Genomic DNA, 26,405 nt, shown 5'->3' on the forward strand with positions numbered 1-26,405 from the left:
ACGTGAAAATATATTAAATGCTTATTTAAGGATAAAACACACTTGACCAATTTTAATAAAGCAATGCTTTACTTAAATAAGAATTTGGTAACTCACAAAAATTTTTTTATTGACACAACATTCCTTTCTTAATATTTCAATATTATATAATTCAATGTTTATATATTATAAAAAATTACTCTGCAATTTTTTCTAACTTAAATTACTACATTTTAGTTGCTATAAGTGGTTCAGCATAGGCCCTCTGTTGAAAATAAAAATAACATGTGGTTTATGGAATAAAAACATGTACATCTGTATTATACATCTGTCATTATTATAGGAGGTTCGCTGTTTCAAAAGAGCGCACACTGCATCTCTTACTGACAAATTAGATTGTAATTATTATATGAATTTTATTTTAAGTTAAGGAAAGAAGTTTTATTTTTTGAAAGTACCAAACCACATACACTTTACTTTTCTTATTGACAACTGCTCGGCAAGGATTAAATATTAATAAATAAATAAATAATTGGATAAAAATCAAAGAAATTCTGATCTCACTTCAGATACGTAAATTGTTTATGTGAAAATAATCTTAGTCTTGAGCTTATGCTTTTAATTAATTAAAAGTAACGGTAGCTTAAACTGTTCAGTTTTTTCCTATTACCTATTACTTAAATAAAGAAATTATGTTAAAAAAAATAATTGTTTTGGTTTAGCATTAAAATTTTTTGAATATTCAAGTTCATTTTTGAATTATCAAATTTGAATTAATAACTTATCTGTGAATTTATTCATAGAAATTTCTGAATTTAATTATTGAATTTATTGCAATTTTTCTATAGCTTTATAGTTAATTTAATGCTTAGTTACTTTCTTCTTTATACTTAATTAGCATCTAAATATATAGACTACGAAAATCGCAATCGCTCAAAATTGTAGGTCAAATAAGTTTCCATTTATTTATTTTGCAACTGATAAAAACACCGAACATTTTAAAACCAAAAGGCTACAGTTTACCTCACTACCAGAGATAAGGTGTCTATTCTAAAGTATAAGCGTTTAAAATGATCTAAATACTCCAATTTTGGCTGAAACTAAACAGATATAGGTTAGCGTTAGTAACACATAAAGAATAAGTTTAAAAAAAAAAAATTTATTCTGCCTAAAAAGTACGTAATTAAGAATGCGCCAAACCAGTAAAAAAAGAAAAATGTTTATTATGAAGAAACATTTTTGCTTGCTGGTTTGTTTAGTTCTGAACTTGAAAGGGTATTGTTGCAGTTTTTGGTATTTCATGAAATCTCATCGCTCATCCTATATATATATATATATATATATGTATATATATATATTTGTCTCTTTTGAATAGTGATATTGTATAGTTTGCTTGAATAGTTGCATTTTAACATTATGATAATAATATAATATTGTTTAATAAAATTGTGTAATCTTGAATTTAAATAATATTTCATAAAATTGTGATAAACTCTATAAAAAATCATTGAGTTAATTGTATGCTATTATTAATAACTTTACTAAAATCTTCTTTGTTAATTTAGACTTTTTACCATTGTGCAAATCCTATTCGGATAAATCTCTGCGAATTGGGCAAATCATGTTTTTCACTTTATTTTTTAAATACGTGTTAACTTCCTAAAATCATTAAAGTTTTATAATTAAATATCTAACATATTAATTAAAAACTTCTTTAAATAACCCAGTATACCATTATTACCTCACGCGCATCCAATTTCGGACCCATAATCTTTATAGCTAACAAATCAAATGCGCTCAAATCAAACTCTCTCAGATTGGTTCCTGAGGTCGTATTCTATAATACCAGATTGGTTTGGGTATAAGTTAGCCTTAAATAAGTATAATGTATCTAAATTTTTAAAAAAAGAGTATTTCTACCTATCTTCAAATATTATTAATAAAGAAAAGGGAACCCAGATATCTAAGAAACTGGTGTAAAAGTTTATTTGAAAGAAAAGAGTGCTCCGTTTAAAAAATTACTTCCGTTAATCAAATTAAATAAAATATTAACGCGTTTTGATGAGCGAGTTTCTAATAGGTTTTTTATTAAATTAATTATTATGTACAGATTTTAAATATTTATTCGATTTACACAGAAATCATCTTTGAAAAGGTCGGAGTAACAATTTCAATCTTCTATGTATACGTCAATGTTAAATCTTTCTAATGTCAACTAGAAATCATTTGTAATTTTTCCTAGTAAAAAGGCCAAAAAAATCGTAAAACTAATACCTTTTACTTATTACTTTAACTCTCTATTTTTGAAAAGCGAGGTTCAGGATACCTAACTAAACTATCTCATCTTTAACAAGAGAAAAATTTGTTTTTCTCAGACCATCATATATAAATCCTACCTTATCATTTTATCACTTACAACTTATAATTAAATTCAACACTATATTTTATCAGTGTTGTAAGAAGGTATTACACTCAAAATTTTTTTTTTTTGCAAAATCCTGGTATGTTTTGGAAATATGTTCCCAAATTCTTCTGTCGCCAAATTTTTCTGTCCTTTTCCTGCAGTGTTGTGCAATTTTATTCAGTCTACAATCTGTAGGCAAGATCATATTCCCTCCAGATATATAAAATAACTGAAATCAGTTGTGAATTCTATATTCAATAAAGCCACCAAGCCGTTAAAAAACCATATACAATTGATTTGAGTGAGCTAATTGAACATTCATATATTTTATTCGTAAGTAGTTCTCGGCATAGTTTTAAGTAATGTGATAAATGTGCAATTATAATAATGAAATTGAAAATGCCAGTACGTTATTAAGTATCCTCTTTACTAAAGATTTTAAAATATAATTTTGAACGCAACATTGAATGGTGGCATTTCAAATACACTAAAATTTTACATTATTAAAATATTACGCTTTGTAGCTATTTACAGGATTAATTTTGTGTTTCTTTTTCACTAAGTCACGTTTTCATAATTCTGTATGAGCTTTTGCGTTGACTTTTCATTAAATTGTGAATTAAATACTGCTTCTCATAAATGCTACTTTGAATGCTTTGAAAAAAGGCTCCAAAATTAATCAAAGCACCACTATAAAATACTATGTAAATCTATACAAAAGAAAACTTCAAATTGTAAGAAACAAAAATATCACATTATCAAACATATGTCACAAGTATTAATACTTTTAATGTTATATTGAGCTATATTGTCCTCACAATTTTCAAATTATCCATGCACTCTATTTTCTATGTAAATGTAAATAGATACTTCAAACAAACAAAAAATAAAAGAAGCAAATAACAATAAGCAATTAAATTGAAAGACACAAACAAAATATAATTACACATAGATTACATTGTTTATTTATATGCGGGAGAAATATTTCAACGGTGAAGCATGCAACATTTAAAATAATATCGTAAAAAAGTTTATAAGAAACATTAACATTTAATCATTAAATCATAATTAAAATGATCAAGTCTTTTATTTATTTCGTGAAATACTTTGAAAAAATTGATTTCAAGATAAAGTATTCATTCTATCTTGTGGAAATCTCTCAGAAGTAAATATTTCTGAACAGGTTTGGGAATGCCCAGTTCCTCCGCTCCTTCGGGCAACTTAAAGTTGTCTCCTAATTGGTTTCTGATGAAGCATCTTGAAAGGTGCTTCAGAGATCGTGGACGCCTGACAGAAGATTCTTCATAATTCACTAGATTGCAGTACCATTACCATATGTTGTTTATCTCCTGATAATACATAGGATCGACCCCTTCAAAAAGCCTAAAAATATCAGTGTAGGTCAAAAGCGGATCTGGGATAGAGCTCCAGAGTACTCGCACGGCCATTTCGCTCTCTGCAGATTTACGGGTGATGTAAGTGAACCGCATATGAAGATTCAGAAACTGAAGTGCACGAAATTTGAGAGGATTTCTGGAAATATCATCCCAATTTTCCATCCACGTATTGTAGTTTACAAAATTAAGAAACCTAAAAAGTAAAAAAAATTAATTAAAAAGACTCAAATTAAATTTTTTAAACGCGTGTAAGATGTGTTACTCTGTTTCAGTACATTTTAAAAGTGATTGTCAACACGAAATTATAGCTGGTTCCGTTTTAAGGGGGATCTTAATTCAAAATTGAAGAAAGAATAGTCAAAATGGAAAGAAATTGCTAAGCTATTTTCCCAATTGTTTCAGCAGTAGACCCTCCAATTCACTTAAAATTTTTAAGATAGAAAATAATGCATTTTGAATATAACCGTGATTTAAATCATTTGATTTTTTTTTTAATAAATTACAAGTTTAATTCAGCTGAAACGTAAAAACATAAACTTAAACAAACATAATTTTTTTAGAATTTAACAATAATATACTTACTAAAAATATTATTAATTTATGTTTAAAATGTTTTAATATAATACAATTAATAAATACATTCTTATAGGTGTGATTTTTTAAATGTCAGATGCCATTGATAATGAATGTTCTTTATGGAAGCCATCGTTTTTATTACGAAATAATAAAAAGCACACGCAATGAAATTACTACAATAATATTTTCATTATTTCAATAAAATGTGTATTGATTTAAATAAAATGGGGTTTTTTTAAAACAAATGAATAATTTAAACAAATTGATTAAAAAAATTATTTTAAACACAAAATATTTTTCTTTCAATAAAATTAATAAATAGATTCTATAGGGGGCAATTGTTTTAAATCTGATTTTATTGATGATTAGAATTTTTTATTAATAAAAATATTGAAAGGAATAGTCATGTAAATTATTATGCTTTAAAATAGAGTAAATGTGAATAAGAGTCATATGAAAGTGTTGAATAGTAATTCTCCATTAAACACATTTAAAATAATAATTTTTTTCGCTGTAAACATATTTCAATTATACCCATTTAGTTTTTTGCTAATTAAAATGCAGTGCTTTTATATCTCAGAAAGGAATTGCAATAACACCTGTCCAAATCACTATTTTATCAGTTACAAAATAAGCTATAATATTTCTTGATCATTATAATTGGAAGAAAAAAAAACATTCATTTCTACCTCCCATTCTGTTATAACATCACTATTCTGCTTGAATAAGTGTCAGAATGACAAAGAAATGAGAGGCTTATAACAATGTGTTTCCTGTACTCTTCAGCTAAAATTTTATGCCACAAAATTTGAAATGAAATATATATACATATGATTACTAGAAAGTTACATTAATTATCTACTGATAACCATAAAAAACTCGAATAAATGGTCCTTAATAGACTCTCGGAGAATAAACTCTAACTTTTTGACGATTCAGCAATATCTGAACAGTATTTTGTTATTTTTGAGATTCTTTTCATCACGAAATCGTGTGCTTTGTGACGAAATGCAAACTATCAAATATATGACAAAAGCTCGAAAAATGTTTTTAAAACAGAGTATTTTTAAAGCAAACGAATGAATGATTTTGCTATGACGAGTTATATTAAATTAAAGTTGTAAAACCCTGTTCAATGTGTAATAAAATTAATGAATTTAGTTTTACATAATCGTAACCTATAACAGTCCCAAATAACTCTAAAAAACCTCAGTGGTGTGACAGCCCATAGAGGGCCAAGGTCTACTGTGTTAATCGCATTTTTCTTGAACTTTGGGCTCTGAGGTGCAGGAGCAGATGTTCTGGTTAGGTGGTCCATGGAGCTAGGAGTAGATGGAGGAGACACTAGCAGAAATTCGTGAAGCCGAAAGCTCGGCAATGTTAACCGCGAAATTAACCGTCGGCCATCTTACTTACTTCAAAACATTGGCAGTTGTAGCTCGTTTATGCTTGAATTGTCGTATGTGCGGACAGTCATTATCATTTTTATTTTATTCGTTATTCGAGTAGTCTTACTTAGTCTTATTATTTTTTCTTGGACTTCTTATTATTTTAATCATATTATTTTAATTATGACTTCTTGTATCTTAAGGTTTTATGTTACTTTATAAAAATTTCAGCTGTAGTTTTATTTATTTCTGTCGAAGTTATTCATCTAAAAATTGATATTTTTTAATTAATATTTTTGATTAAATTGATATTTTTTAAAACCAGGAAGTATCCCATTGCATTCCAAATATGAAATAGATAAAAAAAAAAAATATTTTAAAAATCTAATATTATATACAAGTGATTGCATATAATATTAGATAATAATAAAGTACTCCATGATTATATACATATTTATTCTAAGCTTTATAGCAATGTAGTTTCTGCTCAATGTTAAGGTATTGATAGTTTTTGTTCTATATCTTCATTTAATGTATTTCTTCTAAAAAAAAATAATAATAATAATTTTTATTAAATCTTAGGGTTTTCTGATCCCTAAAGGAAGTCCTTTTTTAAATCAAAGTGATTTGATTTATTTTAAATTTAGCAATAATCAATTTCCTATTTATAGAGAATATATATATATATATATATATATATATAAAAATATATATATATATATATATATATATATATATATATATATATATATATATATATATATATATATATATACAGTGAGACCTGTTTTTGTGCGATTGGTTTTATGCGATTTTATTTTCGTGCGATTTTTTTTGTGCGAATTATTTTTATGCGGTATATGAATCTTAACGGCGTTAGCAGCAGTTTAATGTTTCCTATCAATGTGCATATGCATGTTGTGGACGAACTCTGATTACGTGGTCTCCTTGACAACGATGTATCTGAACTTCGCGATGCTCTGTTTATTTACTTTCATTAGTTCATTTATTATCGTCAACTCCATTTTCTCTTCTGTTTAAAATTTATTCTGCGCTAAACAAGTTGAAGTAAATCAGTAAAAAATCGTTTACTGTGTTAAAATATTTAGTATTTTAAAATTAAACCGTTTAAATTCTCGTCTGCGTGTATCTCAAATACTATACGCTTCGTATTCAGAGTTTTATACACGATTCATTAGATTAAGGATTCATTTTCTAGTGAGATTAAAGGTAAAAAAATTAATTACTTTTGTTTCTATTTATATGTAGTTTTTATGATTTTTATTTTATTTTATCTGATCACTGACTTTATGGTACCCAAAAACAAATCAATTGAAATCCTATCTTCAAGCGATTTTCAACCAATTCATTCCAAGTAGATGCGCGTTTTGGATTACGACGAGTAGCAGCAAACTATTTAATGTATAATTTGAAAACTTCTACATGTATATGTACAATGAAGAATTAAATATTTTTAAAATTTCTTTAGGTCTAATTTAATTATTTAATTCTATTGAAAGCATTCTCTTATCTATTTCATAAATCATTGATGTATTTTCTGAGTCCGACTTTTTTTATGCGGTCCCTATCAACCGCATAAAAAAAGTTTTAGGTGGTATATGGTACAAACTTGTTTATTACATGTCAGAATTTATAAAATTTTCGAATTTTTTTTTGTGCGATTTCTTTTATGCGGTCCCTATCCACCGCACAAAAAAAGGTTTTACTGTATATATTTATATATATATATATATTTAAGGATTTGTGAAGTTAAACCTTTTTAAAGAAATTGTTTATTGCTCTCAAGGCTAAGATATTTTGAGTTAGTCACTAGAATACTGTGATAATATTTTCTCAATCTCTAATTTTTATTTGTTTTTAAGAAATATTTTGACGCAATTAAAAAGCAATGTAAGCTTAGTAAGCAATTAAAAATGTCATATTTTAAGTACTCATAAAATTTTCATAGTATAAATTATTTAGGTATATTAATATGGATTTGTATAGACTAATTTTTAGCAAGAGAAATGAACATAAATTATGTATTGCACTCTCTGAAATTCTTTTTTTAACAAGAAACATCTTTCAATATTGTGGTATTCAATTTTATTTTCTATATTGAGCTATGAGTTAGCTCCATGGATGTGACATATTCATAACCGCTCACAGCTTGTTCTTTAAATCCTAATTTTTCTTAACGTAATAAGTTTATCTTCCTTTACTAGTATAATAATTATTAAGTTTGAACTCTTAAGTTTGAACTTATAAAACTCTCAGGGTGGTTGAAATTTTACAATTCTTAATAAATTTAATTATATTTTTTAAGTTGTATTGATAAATACATAGCGATTGTAAAATGAAATAGAACTATTTTTGTTTTAAAAATTCTCCAAGTTAAAGTATTTTTTTTTCTAAATGTTTTTGTTGTATACCTTCATTGAAGACATTAAATGTGTTTTTCTCTACATTTAAGAATCTTTTTCTGGATTTATAAAGTTCAATGCACCCCTCTAAGGAAATTGTTAGTTGCTTTTTGTTGTATACATTATGTACATACCTTCATTGAAAGCATTGAACATGTTTCTCGCTCAATGTATATATATATATTATTATAGTTTTTTTTAATGCATAATATTTTCTAATCCCTAAGCTATTTTTTTTTCTTTCAAATTTAATAATTTTGAAAACAGCTATATTCAATTTATAAACAAAATATATGTATATATTTAAGGATCTGTTTCTAGATTTTTCAATGTGTCTTTGCTCAGGTTTAAGATTTTTTTTTTTTTTGAATAATCACTAGAATACTGTGATAATATTTTATTAATCTGTAACATATTTTTCCTTTCTTTTAATAAACATTTCGACATATTTTTTTTAAAATTGATTTACTTTGTATGCAATTAAAAATGTCCTATTTAAGTATTCATAAAACTCTCAAAGTATAAATCTTCATATGTATAGATTTATTTTTAGCAAGAGAAATTTGTATAAATTTATGTATTTCATTTTATGAAATCATTCTTTTACAATAAACATCTTTCAATATTGTGGTATTCAATTTATTTCTATATTCAGCTTGGAGTAGGTTCCATGGATGCAACACATTCATAACTACCTAATATTTTTTTTCTTGTCTTTTCTTAAAATAATTAGTTACCTGACTTTATGGACCTATGAATTAAAACTATCAAAATAATATAAATTTTAAATTTCTAGATAATAAACTTTTTTATCTTCTTGAAATTGTTTTGAAAAGTGCATAGTGATTGTTAAATGAACTTGACCTAATATTAACTTTACCAAGAATTCCATTTGTTTTAAAAATTCTGTCAAGTTGAAATGTTTTTTCTAAAAGTTAGAAATACGAAAATTCTAACGGCTAAATAAAAATTGAGAAAGCTTAGATGGATGGATCTCTTATTTAACTTAAAAGACTAAACTCGACACTTTAAATCAAATTAAGAACCCTTCAAAACCGCCCTCCAAGCTTCGTTAAAAAGCATGGATTAACTAGAAATAGAAAGATGTATGAGCGCACAACGACGCAGCAAGTAAGATGACGGAAAATTGTCGCGGTTGCTTCACCTTGAAAGGAGTGGGTCAATGGGAGTGTCTTCTCCACTTACTCCTAGCTCCATGAGGTGGTCAGCCGAACGCGAAACCCCCAGTGTTTAGTTCCCAAGCATTCTTGGTACTCATTTATCGACCCACTGAAGGGATGAAAGGCTGGGTCAAACTTGCCCAACCAGAGGATAGAACCAGGGAACTGAGGCGCGATAGCGCGAAGCGTTACCGCTCAGACACCGGGCGAGCGGTAGCAGTTCAATTTTAAAGCTAACGAATGAATGATTCTGCTATGACGAGTTTTATTAATTTAAAGTTGTAACATCCAGTTCAATATGTGATAAAATTAATGAATTTAGTTTTACATAATCTAAACCTATAACAATCCCAAATAGTTGTCTTAAATCAGACAATATATCATTTATATACATCATGCATCACTCAGGCGGTGCAAAAACTTAAGTTTCCCCCTGGTAAGATAAGCCCTAACTACGCTTTTGCGAGTACTAGAGTGCCTAGGGTAGAAGAGTGTGGACAAAAGAGAAACGATTCCTGATTGGTGGAAAGAAAAACTTTACCGCCGGAGGCGAGAGTGGAAAATTCGCCATTGGAATAACACGGAGTGAAAATTATCTGCCTCAAAAAATTTATGTTCTGCATTAATAAAGGCATGTAATAAGTTCATTACTTACTTTTTTTCAATAAGAAACTTCACAGTTACAGTGAATGTAAAAATTAAGGCTGAAAATTTGGATATTTATTAGTTATTTGAATTTATCCCTATTATTACTTACTTGCGCGCTTGCTTACTTTTGTTTATTACATTCCAAAGAGAGCAAGGTGATAAAATAACTAATGATTTCATAAGAATAAATATATTTACTTTTAATAAACATAATTTCTATCTAAATTACCTATAAATTTTAAGATTTGAGCATCTTTTTATCAGAGCTTCAGAAGTGCAGAGTTTGGCGATATTACTTTGAAATGTTGGCGCGTTACAATGTTCGCCACTCTACAGTTGTTGCCACTCTACAATGTTCGCCACAATACAGGCACTCTAGTTAGTACTACCAAGATTTGGTTTTTTACACTTGATTGCATATGGCAAGTTGTATTTCTCAGAATAATTTTTAAAAAAACGTGAAAAAGTAAATAACTATAGAATGTTTTGAAAGAAGAATTCTCTAAATACATACACTTTTCAAGTTGTAATTGATTTAAAATGTACTTAGCCGAGTTAAATTGTTTCTTAAAAGATTAAAATTGAGTTGCTTACCTCAAAATAAAATAAAATAAAATTTCTCAATCAATTTTAACATAAATATCTAACATAACACAGTTAAACAGATTTTATTAGATTACTGAGGTAAGATGCATTATTGTAAATGGATATACAAGAATTTTTAGATGGTTTTTATTCATTTGTCACTTCATTTTATAAAAGAAAGTGAAATAAGAAATTAGATTTAAAAAAATGTAATGAAAGGAATAGCAGTAAGTCGAACGTAAAAATAATTAATTATTAATTTAAAATAAAAACATTTATTATTTTCAAAATCAAAATAGAATGTATAAATAAGACTTCGAATCTTACATTAAGCAGAAAAAATAATTTTTTTATATTAAATTCTACTGGCACAGTATGTATTATGCATTTTGGTGTCGGATATAAACCATCAAAAGTATGTAGGAATTTTTTTTATTAATCAAAATTTAAAATGTTTCTACACATTTGTCAGGATAACCTATCTTTTTACAGTTTACTTTCGATATTATTTATTACATTTTCTATTATTAGTGTGAATTAAAAAAAATGCACTTGTTACAGATTCACCTGTCGTGCTTAAAATTTCAAATGATATATCCTTTTATTTCACATCTTATAACTTCTTAAAAACTGATATATATGTAAGTTAAAATGAGGGATTGCTTGACTTTGCTGAGCAAGAATAATTTACCGATTTCATTGGATAAGAGTACAAAAATTTTCAGAAGAAGAGTGCAAGAAATAATCTATTATTGACTTATTATCAACTAATTTTTGGGGAATTTTATAAAATTTTTTAACCGTTTTGAATTGTTTTGTCAAAAAAGAAAATACCCCCAAAGCATCAGAACAAACTTGAACGATAAATGAATTCAGTTCATGGACTAGAAGCAAATAAAAAACTTTACTTTTATAAAGAGAAGAAATATATCCTAACCCATTCTTCCACCTACACCATAATCTTTGCCTTTTCTAAACTGTATAGTCCCATAGTTTCCAACGAGGTCAAAAGTTTCCCCATTCATTTACGAACCATGGGAAAGTTTTAGGTGCTAGCATGAAATGTGCTAGTTCATCTCCACAGTTAGTGGTAGTGTAAGTAACTATTAATCATAATGATTTTCCTTATGAGACTTGGATAAACATGCATTTATCTGCAGCTGTATCCTTTATCTGACATCCAAAATATTGAAAAGAAAAAAAATGTTAATTAGTTAATAAAAGCTCATTAAACGGTTCTTTCCGTGTCTCTCTCTCCTTCCTGCTGTCAAAGGAAGAATTTGAAGAGAAAGTGTTCACTAAAACAATAAAAATAAAACAAAATCTCTGCTTCATAATAAAGAATGATTTATTTTTTATGAGTTGAGCTGACACAACGTGTGCATAAAATATCAAAATTAAATTTTGAAGAGTCTCTGGGCTTAGAAATTTCCGAAAAAAAGAATGTAAATATTAGCATAAATTTATTTAAAAATGTATATCTTTTCTATCCAAATTATGTCAACATTTCAGATTTAAATAATAAACATATGTTAAAAAAATTTAAGTTTCAAATATTACTTATTATTAAAAATATTTAAAACAATTAAATAATTTTGAAAGCTTAAAAAGAAAAATCATACTTATATTCAGTTCATAATCACACTTAAATTCAGTTATATGTTCTGTGCTCCATAAATAAAATTATACTTGGAACAAAACTTTCAGTTCTTAACAAATAATGGTGAAAAAAATAGAGTCTTTTTTATTTTTTGTTATAAAATTTGTTTTCACTATAATTAAGTAGAGCAAATCATATACTTTCGACATTCATCCAAATTATGTCGACATTTCAGATTTAAATAATAAACATATGTTAAAAAAATTTAAGTTTCAAATTTTACTTATTATTAAAAATTTTTAAAACAATTAAATAATTTTGAAAGTTCAAAAAGAAAAATCATACTTATATTCAGTTAATAATCACACTTAAATTCAGTTATATGTTCTGTGCTCCATAAATAAAATTATACTTGGAACAAAACTTTCAGTTCTTAACAAATAATGGTGAAAAAAATAGTGTCTTTTTTATTTTTTGTTATAAAATTTGTTTTCACTATAATTAAATAGAGCAAATTATACAATTTTTCTCGAGTTAACATTTGCAATTTTTAAATGTAGTGTAAAGTATGAACAGTGCTCCAAAATATGTCCTAATATTTTCTTTGGCCCACTGAGAGGCCTGATAGTGTCTAATTGAAATAAAAAGAATTATTCTCTAAGAAGAAAAGAAAACTGTGTGAACTCTCCTCCCGCCCATCTCAAAAATAAATTGCTTTTCAATAATTTACAGTACACAATTTAAAAATAAATAAATAAATAAACAAAAATAATCATGAACAAATCTATTGTTATCTTTTTAAAAAAGTTTCAAAAAAATATACACTATCAATGAAGAAAATTTTCATTTAATCAAATTGCTGTTTTATTTGATTTTCAGTAAACATTATTGGCATATTTATTTCGTTAAAATCTAAGGTAATCAAAGATCGAAGTTATACTTTAATTAAAGATTTGACAATTTTAAAACTTAATTAATAATTAATCGAAACGAAATTTAAGTCAAAAATAAATATTTGTAAATACAGTTTATTTATTTAAATTTTTTAATTTGTGCGAAAGAATTTGCTTTCGTTTGTATAATATTCAAAAACAAAATTCCGTATTTATGAACATTAACAGCTTGTAAAATTATACATATATAGAAAGGGTTCATACATATGTAGATCGTTGTCGAATATTTCATAATGAAGTTAAATTCACGTTCAATTTTTATATTAAGGATAATTTTGAGCAAGGTTAATAATTGATCGTAATTGAAGTGCATTAAGAAAGTTATAAGATGCCAGTATCTTTTACTCAGTGGAATAAAAGATATTGAGATTATTAATTGGTGTTCTAAAATTAAAAATTATATTAAGAACTTTTATTATGAACTTTTATTCCGACTAGCTTCTTGGCATCCATTTTTTCTTCGTTTCCTTCTGCGCATGCTTAGACACAATCTTTTTTTTAAACTATAAACATTTAAAGGAGATTATTGTAAGCAACATTCTTATGAAAGATGTCATCATTATCTAAAGAGAAGAGCGAGATATTTTCTACGAAATGTTATTCCATATGCATGTAGCTCCATTTCGCTAATTTTGTTCAACATAAGAAATTACTTCACAGCAGTTTATTTTGAATGGAAGAAGGGGTTAGTCGAATCTTGGTTTGTGCCGAACGGGTACGAATTAAACGGGTGTATCTAAAACGGGTAGGTGGTTCTAATTACAGCCAACATTCAAATTACAAAAGGTAAATAAACTGGATTAGATAATTATAATTTTGTTGAAAATAATTATACTTTTTATTGTTTAGAACGGGATCGATAAAATTTTTTTGATCTGACAGCTCTTAAATATAAATTTGAAACCCTTAAAAAATAATTATTACATAATAATCCCGAAATTGTAATTTTATTTTTCAATTTTTTTTTAAATATTAATTATAGATCGTATGGAACACTGATTTTTTTTTCTGTACAATACAATAAAGACCCAATTTCAAAACTTTTGGAAAACTCTTTAACGAAACTTTTTTTTTTTCAAATTCAATCAAACTCTCCAAATTCAAGCAAAATGAATTAAGGCGTCGTCAAATATTATATCCAGTCCAAGAAATCAAGTGTTATAAATTGAATCGATTCAAAAATCTTTAATAATCTTCATAGAATATTCATTTTTAACATCTATCGAGGAAAGCCTAGCTCCAATAAAGTATTGTGAAAGAAAACACCTTTTTATCTCGTGTTAACAACGAAGCCCCTGTAATCCAGTTTCTCCTTTAGACAGTAACACCAGGTCAACCTTATCTCAGTTTTTTACTACTTTAGTCAATGGTGGAGCAAAAAGATGAACAAAATATTGCAACACAAGGTCTATTTATAGAAAACCGATCGAAAAAAAAATACTTTTTCAGAGGAGCCAAATCACATTTTTCTCTGATGAGAATACGCCAACACAATAAAAAAAGAAAAATATTTATTATCAAGAAAGATTTTTGTCTGCTTCTTTGTTTAGTTCTAAACTTGTTCGGATACTGTTGCAGTTTTCGGTAACTTCAGTTTTTGCAATATGGGCAACCTTGTTTTCTAATCATCGGCATTTCATGTCATCTCATACTCCAATTTCAATTCATTCATGGTTCATATTATCTATGGAAGTAAAAACACATTAGTTTTAATTGAAGCAAGAAAATTATTTTCATTCCGACAATTAAGAAAACTAATGAGTCAAAATTCTATAAATAAAATTTTAGAATATTTTTTTTTGCTTCTTTGCTTAGTTCTAAAATTCTACAGATAATATTTCAGTTTTCGAAAACTTTAGTTTTTCACTATAAATATGTCCATGTTTTATTTCTATTTTATAACCGTCGTTGAGCAGCCGACCCAATTTTTGGGTTTACAACTACTAATGTTCAACCCCGTAGTCTTGTATTTTTGAACCCAATCCAAAAGACAAGGGAGCTCCTGTATCAAGTATTGGGAGAAATTTGCTTTCATGGAGGACTTTTTGATTTAACTAACCAGCATTTGCGTTACATGGAGAGGAAGACCATGAGAACCTCACGAGACCACGAGAGATGTTTCTCACAATCTATCATCAAGTAATATAAACGAATATATTAATATCAAATCGTTATAATAAATATTTTAGACATTAACGGTACCTTTTGTAGTCATAGATAACATTAAATGTTGATTTGAATAGTAAGTTGACTAGTTGAGAAATAAGGGGACATAGCGGATGTGTAGTCAACATAAGGATTATTATTTTGCATTGCCTGGCAATAATTCTAGAAACAGTAGAAAAACTTTTCTTTTGTTAAGAAGAAATTAACGTATTACATTAGTAAAACACCACGTATTATTTTATTAAAATAACTGGTTAAAATTGTAAGAAGGAAGCGATGATCGTTTTTCGCTTTTTGGTATAGATGCCAGAAATTAATAAAAATGTTTTCCATTTAAAGATTTTTTCGTTATGATATTACACAGTTATCAGCAGAAAATTTCCCTTTACGCTTCTGTTTTCAGATTTTGTAATCTGGCAATTTTATTGCGTAAATATTTTAAATCATTATTGAAAGGTCCCGGTATAAGTACTTTAATTTGAATCAGCTGATCACTTTTGCTTTTTGTCTTGTTCTGTTTTTTCTTTACATTTTATTTTCTCTTGTTTGCTTGATACATTTTGTTTCAATTTTTTTGAGTGCTCTTCACTCTGATGTATTAATATATTTTGCTTTGACTACAATGAAAAATATTAGAAAGAACTCCTATTTGCGGAAATAATCTTGTGAGCTGATGAAGATATTATATCTTCTAATTCTTTTGCTTTCCAGCATTTTAATATATATATTTCTTTATTTTAAATATTTCTTTAAAAACATTTTATTTTAATAATTCTTCTTCCTCTCTTTTCATAAATTTTTTTTCCAAAGTAATATAATTTTCTGATACATATGAATAATACGAATACAATAATATACGAATAAGATTTAACACTAAAAAGATGACGTTTTTTATTGACCTGCATTTCGAAAAATACACATACTGAAAGTTTTGATTATTTCTCTCCTTTTCATTAGTCTGATCCAGTTTAACCTTCTACTGAATCGTTCACGTGTTTGCCATATAGGAATGTATATGTTAAAGTGAGTGGCCAAAATTAAGAGAATGTCGATTTTCATCAGTGAATGTTAACAATTACATAATTGCTTTGTTGATATCCGATTCTATATTAATTTACTCATTGATATTATTATATTCATTCGATATTTTAATATCTATTGAGGATAGACTAGACGAAACATCTGTGTTCGGAATACCGGTTAAATGCATACTGGTCAGTGACATATTACCTTAAAAATAACTTTGATGCTGGGATCACATCAAAGCAACTATGTGATTGTCAGTATCGCTGGTGAAAGTCAGCAATCACCAATTTCGGTCATCCACGATATCATATGTATATAATTCATATGTATATATCATATGTATATAACTCATTCAGATAGGTTCCTAAGGTCGTAGTCTAAATTACCAAATTGGTTTGGATATAATGTAACCCTTTAATAAGCATAATGTATCCAAGTTACAATAAAGAAAGAGTAAATTTACTTATCTTCAGTTGTCATTCCTAGAGAAAAGGAAACTCAAATATCTAAGAAACTTACGTAAAAGTTTATTAGAAAGAAAAGAGTTTTCCGTTTAATAAATTACTTCCGTTAATTCCGTCCTAAAGTAATGTGCAATTTACTTATTACTTTAACTCTCTATTTTCAAAAAGCGAGATTTAGAAAACCCAACTAAGCTATCTTATTTTTCAACAAAAGAAATGTTTTGTTTCTTCAGATTACATCTATATTTATATCCCATCCAATTATTTCACTTCTTGACAACTTACAATTAAAATCAATACTATTTTTTATCAGTGTTGAAAAAAGGTATTACACTTAACTTTATTTTTTATTTCTAAAAACCAGTTATGTTCCGGAAATTTGTATCCCAAATCTTTCTGTCGTGAGCATTTTTGCTTTTCCTGGAGTACTGTTCAATGTTATTCAGTCTACAATATGTAAGCAAAATCCTTTTCACTCTCGATATATATAATAAATGAAATCAGTTGTAAATTCTATATCCAATTAAGCCATCAAGCCATCAAGTTAGAAAACGATATACAACTGATTTGAGTGAGCTAGCAGAACATTCATATATTTTACTCATAAGTAGTTTTCGGTTTCATCCCAAGTAATTATGATAAATTTAGAAAGGAAATTTAAAGTGCCAGTACGTTATCAAGTATCCTCTTTACTAAAATTTTTAGAAAAATACAATTTTGAACACAACATGGAATGGTGGCATTTTAAACACACTAAAATTTTACATTACTAAAAATATTATGTTTTGTAGCTATTCACATGTCAAAAGTATTTATTTTTTAATGCTATATTGCCCTCATTTTGTCCGTGTGCTGTTTTTACCATATAAATAGATACTTCAAACAAACTAAAGATAAAGGAAGCAATCAATTTATTCATATGCCGAAGAAATATTTCAACGGTGAAGCATGCAACTGTGAAAATAATATTATAAAGAAGTTCATAGGAAACCTTAACATTTCGAAACCATAATCACGTTAGTCATTTAAATAATCAAGTCAATTTCTTTCATGAAATACTTTGAAAAAATGATTCCAAGACAAAGTATTCAATCTATCTTATAGAAATCTCTCAGAAGTAAATACTTCTGGACATGTTTAGGAATGCCTAGTTCCTCCACTCCTTCTGGCAACTTAAAGTTCTCTCTTAAGCGGTTTCTGATGAAGCATCTTGAAAGGTGTTGCAGAGATCTTGGACGCCTAACAGAAGATTCTTCATAATTCACTAGATCACAATACCATTGCCATATGTTGTTTATCTTCTGAAAATATATGGGATCGATGCCTTCAAAAAGCCTAAAAACATCGGTCGTGGTCAAAAGTGGATCTGGGATGGAGCTCCAGAGTACTCGCACAGCCGTTTCGAGCTCTGCTGATTTACCGGTGATGTAATTGAACCTCATATATAGATTCAGAAGCTGAAGTGCACGGAAATTGAGAGGATCTCTAGAAATAACATTCCAATTTTCGGCCCACGTACCGTATTCTTCATCATCAAAAAACCTAAAAAGTGAGAAAAAAAAATACTAAATAAAAGGACTCAAATTCAACTTTTTAAACGCATGTAAGAAACGTTACTCTGTTTCAATATTCCTTAAAAGTGATCGTGAATACGAAACTGAAGTTGGAACGATTTCAAGGGGATCTGAATTCTACAAAAGCACAGGACTTTATACTTGCGGCATTATTAAAGAAGTTTCGCCGCTATGGGGCATCTTACTATAGAGCGCAGATTGTATGCCTTTCAAGCTAATTATATTCAATTATTTAGAATTATTAGAGAATTTAATTTCGAGTTAATAAAAAAAGAAGCTTCATATTTTAAAAGTACCCCACTACAAACACTTTTTATTCTGTTGACAACTGCATGGAAAGGGTAAATATTAATAAATAAATAAATAAATTTTTAAAAAATGCCGGTGTATGAGAAAAATAATCTTAGCTTTAAGTTCACGTTTTTAATTTTGTAAATTCATACTCGGGATTTTAAAGCATTGTTTAACCTGCACAGTCTGCTGAATCGGAGAATATGGCCGATCTTGATTCTTTTTTCTTTCACCGAATACTTATGTGTCGATGTTTAAACTGCAAAATATAAAAGAATCCCACCACATACACTTTTTTTTCTATTGACAACAGCTCGGCAAAGATTAGATATAAATAAATAAAAACTTGATTATCTCCTCTTTAACGGAATATTCAATTGTTTGAAAATTAAATTCACAAAAAAAAAAAAAAAACGCATCATAAATTTTTGAGCTTTTATTTTATGAATGAGTTTAATCATTGCTGTAATGGTAATGTTGTTCCACTTGCGTTAATGATTACAAATTCAAAATTAATTTTTAATAAGAATTTCGGCAATAATTTGAAGAAAGCATTCACTCTTTCTTTGATTAAACTAATTGGTAAAAAGAATCTTTATAGGAGAAAACTTTCTATTGTTGCAATATGTTATACACAAATTTACATTCTATAAACTAAGTAACGAATGAAAAAAAACAGACATGAAAAATAACGCAATTCTTGAAAGCAAAATTGGATTTCTTGCTAACGTAACAAAAATAGAGAATGTATTCATAACTAAGGGTGCATTTACAACTGTTTCTTCGGCCATCAACAAAAATATTAACAATATTTTTTATAAAAAACTTAGTTCCGGTCTTACTTGTTTTCTAGTTTAAAATAAATCCGATACTTAGTTTTCTTTAAAATTTAAATATTTGAAGAAGAAAAAAACGTATTTTGAAAATTTTGTACATAAAATCCAAGTTTACATTCTTCATTAATTAAGACAAGAAAACGATTGCTCGCTTTTTATGTAAAGGAGGTTATTATACAAGTAATTATCTCGTAATTCTGGAGAAAAATGTACTATTCCTTCCGGGAAGAAAAAAATATCTTTGAAAAAACATTTTCTTGATAATTCCATAATTTAATAAATTTACAAGTTTTTAAAAGTTATAAATCCTTCAAAATCTTGCAAGAATTTGGACTAACATTAAATATATATTTGAAATATGATTTTGAGAAGATTTAAAAATAATTGCCATTACAATTGTACTTCTATTTTCCAGTTTATAAATTAATATAACTAATAATAAAATCGGTAACTGAAATATTTATCTCAGTGCATTATTTATATCATACGTGTTATTCCTTAATTGAATGCAACAATTTTCGCTATAAGGAATTTCATGTTCTTGTAGGTTTTGTTCTACTCCTTAATCGCCACTGCATATTCCATCATCCAGGAAAAAATCCTTACTTGGGGATTCTTCTATTTCATTATTAAATTTCAGTTATTAATTAATTATTATTAATTAAGTAATTTAATTATTATTAATTTTAATAGTTTTTCTGTGGTTTTATATGCATAACAATTTGACAGATTTAAAAATTTACAAGATGTGGTGAAAAAGTTAATTGCATTACAGAATGGAAATTAACTAATGTGTTTTTAAATCGTGAGCTCATTTCACTTTTCTTCTTCTTTCCGCACGCAATATAAAATATTTCATAGCATAACTCTTAATGCAAGGATTTTTTTTTCGATATTAACAATACTAAACGAAGGATCCACTATTTTAAAGTTGTTTAAACAAGAAAAAAACTGTTTGAAATCGTATGCCTGGCCTTTACACAATTGTTCTGCATAAAAGTTGACTCAATACGGCAACAGCCTCATTGAGAATTGGACAATAAGACAATTTATTTTTCTTTTATGAAGTTACATGAAAAAAATTTGTCCAGATGTTTTTTTTGTAGCGTTAATATTTTTTGAGTTAAAACAATAAATAACTGAATATCCCATTTAACGAAATTTTCTCATGTCAAATAAATTTACTCAATTGAAAATCTACACTCGGAAAATTTAAAAGTGGCAACTTGCATTTGATATGCGGCATAGGATTATTTATCGTAGTTAAATTTTGAATCATCTTTCTAATGTTAAATATGTGGACAATACTTTCTGAACCAAAAAGCAAATACTTCACACAACATTAAGAAAATCTTCGATATATAATATAAAATAAAACTGCTCCTTAAAAAAATATATTAAATAAAGCTAAACTATCTGTATATTCAGTGAAATAAAACTGAAGAACAATTAAAAAGAACCCGTCAATGGCTTGAAGTGAAAAATCATTTACAAGCGCGCATTGTTTTGATATATAATTTAAGAAAAGTATTATAAATTAGACAGAAATCTTTAATAATGTATATAATATTTTACAGGATGCATTATTTTTTTTTAAAGTTTATTTACTTAATGTAAATAGGTTTTTCGCAAAAAAGGCAGTAAATTAAAAAAAAGAAAAACCATGAGTTTTGTACGAAAAATTATTTAATTTAAATTTAAACAATAGTTTAAGCCCAAACTGGACAAGAAAGCCTAAAACAGAACTTCGACAACAAATCTGCGAAAAAAAATTTAAAAAAAAGAAAATAAATAAATAGCGCAAATGAAAAACTAATGAGTATATAAAAATTATCGCTAAGAAAATCTGAAAATTATCAATTTTATCTCATAAAGCTAAAAGTTATTATTTTAAATTAGAAGAAATAGACAAAAGAAGCTTTAAAATGACGCTCGTGAAAAGATGAAAAAAACAAGAGCTCTCTAATGACAGGATGTCGCCAAGCAATAACTGTGAAGCGCTTGCTTTAGCTAAAGGAGAATATACATAGATTCAGATTGCTAATAAGGAATGCAAAAAGAAAAGAAAAAAAAACGGGTAGAATTTAAAAAAAAAACTATAAACTAATGAATTTTCTTGTTAAAAATCCAAAATATTTTTCTGAATTAAAAAAGATGGGTAAAGGAATGATAAGGCTTAAGAAAGAATCCCTGCAACGCATCTTTAGAGATAATGCAAGATAATGAGACGAAATTAAAAAATGAAGGCAAATAAAAGCAAATATTGACAAAGAAGTATTGACAGAAAATATAAAATTCTGTTTGATGAAATAATTATATTTGATTTTGAGTTGAAAGTATTGGGTAACGAAATGATAAGGAAGCTTATAATAAAAATATGAGAAAAATTCATTCAAAGTAGAAAATATGTAAATGCAAAAATATATAGAGAAAGATAGAAAGCATCTAATATATGCATAGAAGATATGTGAGACTAAAACAGAAAAATGGGCAGAAAATTAAAAAAAAAACAAATTTGGAAAAACAAGTTAATAAAAAAAGCTAAAGATGAAATCTTCACACCACATCAATCATTAATCACTTTATTGGATAAAAATCAATCAGAAATCAATTAATCATTTTATTGGATAAAATTATAACCTTGAATTAATGCGAATGGGTAAAATAAAGAGAAAGAAAAAATAAACCTTACAATACATCTATTAAGTAAAAAAAAAAAGAACGGAAAATTATATATTTTGTATGATAAATGTGTAAAATTAAATATATAAAGGGAATATGTAAAAGAAAAAAATGAATAAATAAATTTAATTAACTAGGATATGAAAAAGAGGAAATAAAAAATAAATCTGAAAATAAGGAACTTTGTCTTACAAAGTATAATATTATTTTGATCAAAATGAAATAGGTAAAAAAAAAAATTATAAGAAATTAGGAATCTGCAGTTAACAATTGCTTTGTTGAGAATATATAAAGGAATCAGAGAAAACAATGATAATAAACTAAGATTAATGAGAACTTATAGCAATTAAAAATAACTTATAACAATTATTATTAATTTAAGAGCAAACCATGTATTTTTAAATGTAAGAATATTTGCCTCACTAGCATTGCTCGAAATGAAAGTTACATATCCCATAAATTCCATGCATATCCCTAAAATTACCCATCTGTACCCCAATGTTAAGGTAGGAGCGTTCTTTACTTTAAATATAAGGAATTCAGTGTAATTTTCCTTAAATTCTAGGTTTAAAGATATTTAAAGTTTGCATCAACTCTACATTTATTCTAAAATTATTTTCTATTACAAACTGGACCAGGTAGAATTTTTACGGTTTAAAAAAATTTTCTGCTACCAATGGTCTTAATAGGAAAGAGACAGTTTTTGGTGCTTAAAAAAATCTTTACATACATTTAAGGATATAGCCTTTAAAGGAAACAAAACAGTCGTAACTTTTTAAATTCACTTACATGAAATTTCTGAAATATCTATAAAAATGTTTGCAGCTCTATAAAATTTCAAGTCATGAAACTAAATTTCGATAACGATACCAACTATTTAAAGAAAAAGGATAAAAATCTAGACAGGTTAAAAATTTAAGGTGAAAAGTAACTGAAATAAAAACTTACCCTATAAAGAAGGAACGGTGATACAGGTGTCTTGCTTTTGTTGATCCATTAGAGGCTCCTGCTTCTGTTATTCTGATGAATGCTTCGGGATTTCTTAAAAGACTACCGTGAGAAAAGTCGACTTCTTTACCTGGAAGTTTCTTCTTGAACATAGACCAGAGATCCAATTTAAGTTCTTTGATCACTTTTAGGACATTATCAATAGTCCCGACTTTATTAAATACTACATTATAATAAATATGATGCAATATGCCGTTAAAAGTAGTATCTGTAATGTTATTAGCTTTAGCACTATATGCAAGAAGAAAGCGTTTTTCGTCAACTGTAAAATATTTATATAAAGAAGCGGCGTCTAAGCAATAATAATCACCCTGGTTATTGATAAGGTATTCCGCCATTGCTCGACTGCTAAGATTGACTTGCTCGATCTGTGATAGGTAATAGTAAGACCTAGTATTGACTGGTAAGATTCAAGTTATAAAGTAATAAATTCAAGATTATTAAACTAGTTGCACCCTTATGCCAGCTAGTACGCATGCGCAATGTCCATTTTGCACTGGCCAATAGGATTGAACGTCATACGCACCGTCATTTGTTAAAGTACGCATGTATTCCGTCACCTTTTCTAAAGACTAGTAGACTCCTCCCCCCAGTACGCTTTGCACACACGTGGTTCGTACTTTTTCTTTTTTTTTCCCCTAAGAATCCTGATTTTTCAAAAAAGGAATATAAATAAAAAACAAAAAAATAAAATAAGTCAATTAAAAAAGAAAAGAAATAGACTGTTTATTTTCTTCCTAAAACACAAAACTGTTATAGTTTTATGTATGAAACTCCAAGATTATTACGATTAGGATTAATCATAACGAAACTAAAGGTTACATAGATTTGTAAACTAATTAACCGTATTTAAAAAAAAAATATTTGAACCTAGAAAATCAGATTTTGCGACACAATAACCTATTGAGTCTGTGAGATATATCGGAAGGTCGTTTTCGTTTAAAAGCTTTTTTTTTTCATATGAATGCTATATTAAATTAATTTTTATGTTATATTAAATTTATATGTATATATTTTAAAAATTGTTTCAGAGTAATCTTACAACCATAAAAGGTTAATCTATCAATAAAGATATTATGAATATGGGACAAAATTTAGTTAAATATATTGACCACAAAGAACTTTACTTGAAAATATTTTGGGAGGAAAAATACATTAAATATTCATGTTATAACTTTGAAAAATTTGATATGTTAAAGAACTCTCCTTTCACAAATATCTTTCCATATCAAATTGATAGATTCTGAAAGAATTAACTTTTTTAATACAGATTTTGGACGTTTTAATGAAAATCCAGTTTTTCAGAGACTTTCATCATTGATGTACTTTTACTTTTTATCCGAAAAAATGAAGGGGAAGGACAGGTTTTTTTGAATAATTATGTGGCGAGCGAGGTTTTTTTTTTTTTTTCATGTCTATCACGAGACCGTTCTGTCATGACCTCTAAAAAGTATATTTAATATTTATTTAAGGCCAAAACACGCTTCACCAATTATAAGAAAGCTTCTCTTTTCAAATAGGAATTTGGTAACTCACAAAAAAATTTTACTGACCGAAAAAATTTTTTATTGACATTTTTTCTATAATAATATTTCTATGTTATATTATTCTACATTAATATATTATTATCATCTTTGTTATTTTTTTAATAAATTTATATTATAAATTATTATCCTGTAACTTTTTATAACTTGAAATTGCTACATTTAAGTTGCTATAAACCGTTCAGTATAGACCCTCTTTTGAAAAGAAAAATACCATGTGGTTCATGGAATAAAAACAGAACTTTATACATCTGTCATTATTATAGAAGGTTAATTGAATACTAGTATTAAAGTTGTAAGGTAGTGCGAACCTTCTAGATTAATGTATGTTTCTAATATGCGTACTGTAGTAAGGAGTTTTTTACCACCCTCCAAAACAGATTAGTATCTTTAGTAAAATCAAAATCTAGTAAATCGATTCAATTCACAAGGATTTGATTTAGTTTATTTTTTTTAAAAAGACTAATCAATTACTATGTTTTTATCTTAGCTTAACTTTTAGCTAAAGTATATAAACTAGGAGCAATTCATCTAACATTTTTAAGAAATCAATATGATTATAGTTGTAAAAGAAAACCGAATGATATAACGACTTTTTTCAATTACTAGGAGGCTAATTACTATATCGCTTCGCTCACCTACCCCTGTGCATGTATCTCAATAATTAGAGTTTTTTTTTTTTTTATCCTTTTTAAATATCGATTAAAAAAAGATCATTTCGTTCATAAAATACTCGTAACGCTTTTAAACACAATTTGTAAACACATTTTGTAAATATTTAATTTTACATTTAAGTATTTATAACGACAACCTTGGATGATGTAACTGCTAAAATTAGAAATAGTTTTAATTTCTTTTCAATCGTTTATATTTTTAAAAATGTTAACTTTATACCTGGCAGCAACAAATCTCTTACTTTTATGATTTTTTACAAAAAACTCTCTTTCTATTTTTTTATAAACGTTTGACATGATAAATGCGATAGTATGTGAAATGAAGAATTTGAGAGAGAGAGAGAGAAAAGGGAGAAATTGGAATCATTTAAAGCAAAAATGTGAAGGAAGTGGCAAAAAAGAGCATAAAGTGGCAATAATTTTCGAACAAATTGAAATGAGAATTTAAAAATAAGTATTATATGTTAATGAATGAGTATGGCCCTTTCAGCTCATCTGTGAGTGAACTGCTAAGTGGTTCACATAGTATTTTATCAATATAAACTTAACTGTTAATAATTCTCAAAGTAATTATTAAAAGTTTTTTTTACTCCATTGTGCACCTTAGATATTTTTACATACCTTCATCATTTCATGATTCAAAGTCTTTTTGTTTTTCTGCAACAATGCAAATTGTATAGCAAAAAAATTGCAGCAAAAAGCGCATCAAAATGCAATAATTTTCAAACAAATTGAAATTTCGAGAGAAAAAAAAATTATCGCTAAACTTATAAATAGACCGATCTTAATTAATAACAAAAAAAATCAGGATAACTTAAAACCCTGTAATGTGGAATGCTTTTTATGCAACGTATAATACACATTTATATATTTTTTGATTAAAACAATATTAGAGACTACGCCCTAAAGAGACACTAAAAGCACTAAATTACACTAGAAATAAAGTTAAATTAAAGAAAAATTTTTACATTTAATCATTAATTATCAATAAGCTTGCAATGGCATT

The 26,405-nt window shown here is 27.1% G+C and overlaps 1 protein-coding gene across 1 annotated transcript; it reads right to left on the reverse strand.

Annotated features, from left to right (window-relative positions):
- Positions 1–17,684: 17,684 nt before the first annotated feature.
- On the reverse strand, positions 17,685–23,633 carry LOC107441837 (uncharacterized). Its single transcript, XM_016055226.4, has 2 exons — positions 23,122–23,633; positions 17,685–18,332 (listed from the first exon to the last, which is right to left on the reverse strand). Exons 1-2 carry the CDS (start codon positions 23,517–23,519, stop codon positions 17,879–17,881), a joined length of 852 nt encoding a protein of 283 aa, XP_015910712.3. The 5' UTR covers positions 23,520–23,633; the 3' UTR covers positions 17,685–17,878.
- Between the last annotated feature and the right edge of the window lie 2,772 nt (positions 23,634–26,405).

Source organism: Parasteatoda tepidariorum, chromosome 3, assembly GCF_982258835.1.
Source record: "Parasteatoda tepidariorum strain Cologne lab strain chromosome 3, Ptep-v5.0, whole genome shotgun sequence".
Taxonomy (NCBI): domain Eukaryota; kingdom Metazoa; phylum Arthropoda; class Arachnida; order Araneae; family Theridiidae; genus Parasteatoda; species Parasteatoda tepidariorum.

Bases quoted from the DNA above. Each gene is read 5' to 3' on its own strand.
- LOC107441837 (XM_016055226.4), bottom strand. From the start codon at position 23,519: ATGGCGGAATACCTTATCAATAACCAGGGTGATTATTATTGCTTAGAC. The intron at 18,333-23,121 runs GTAAGTTTTTAT...CTCACTTTTTAG, and splicing joins CACCGTTCCTTCTTTATAGG to GTTTTTTGATGATGAAGAAT.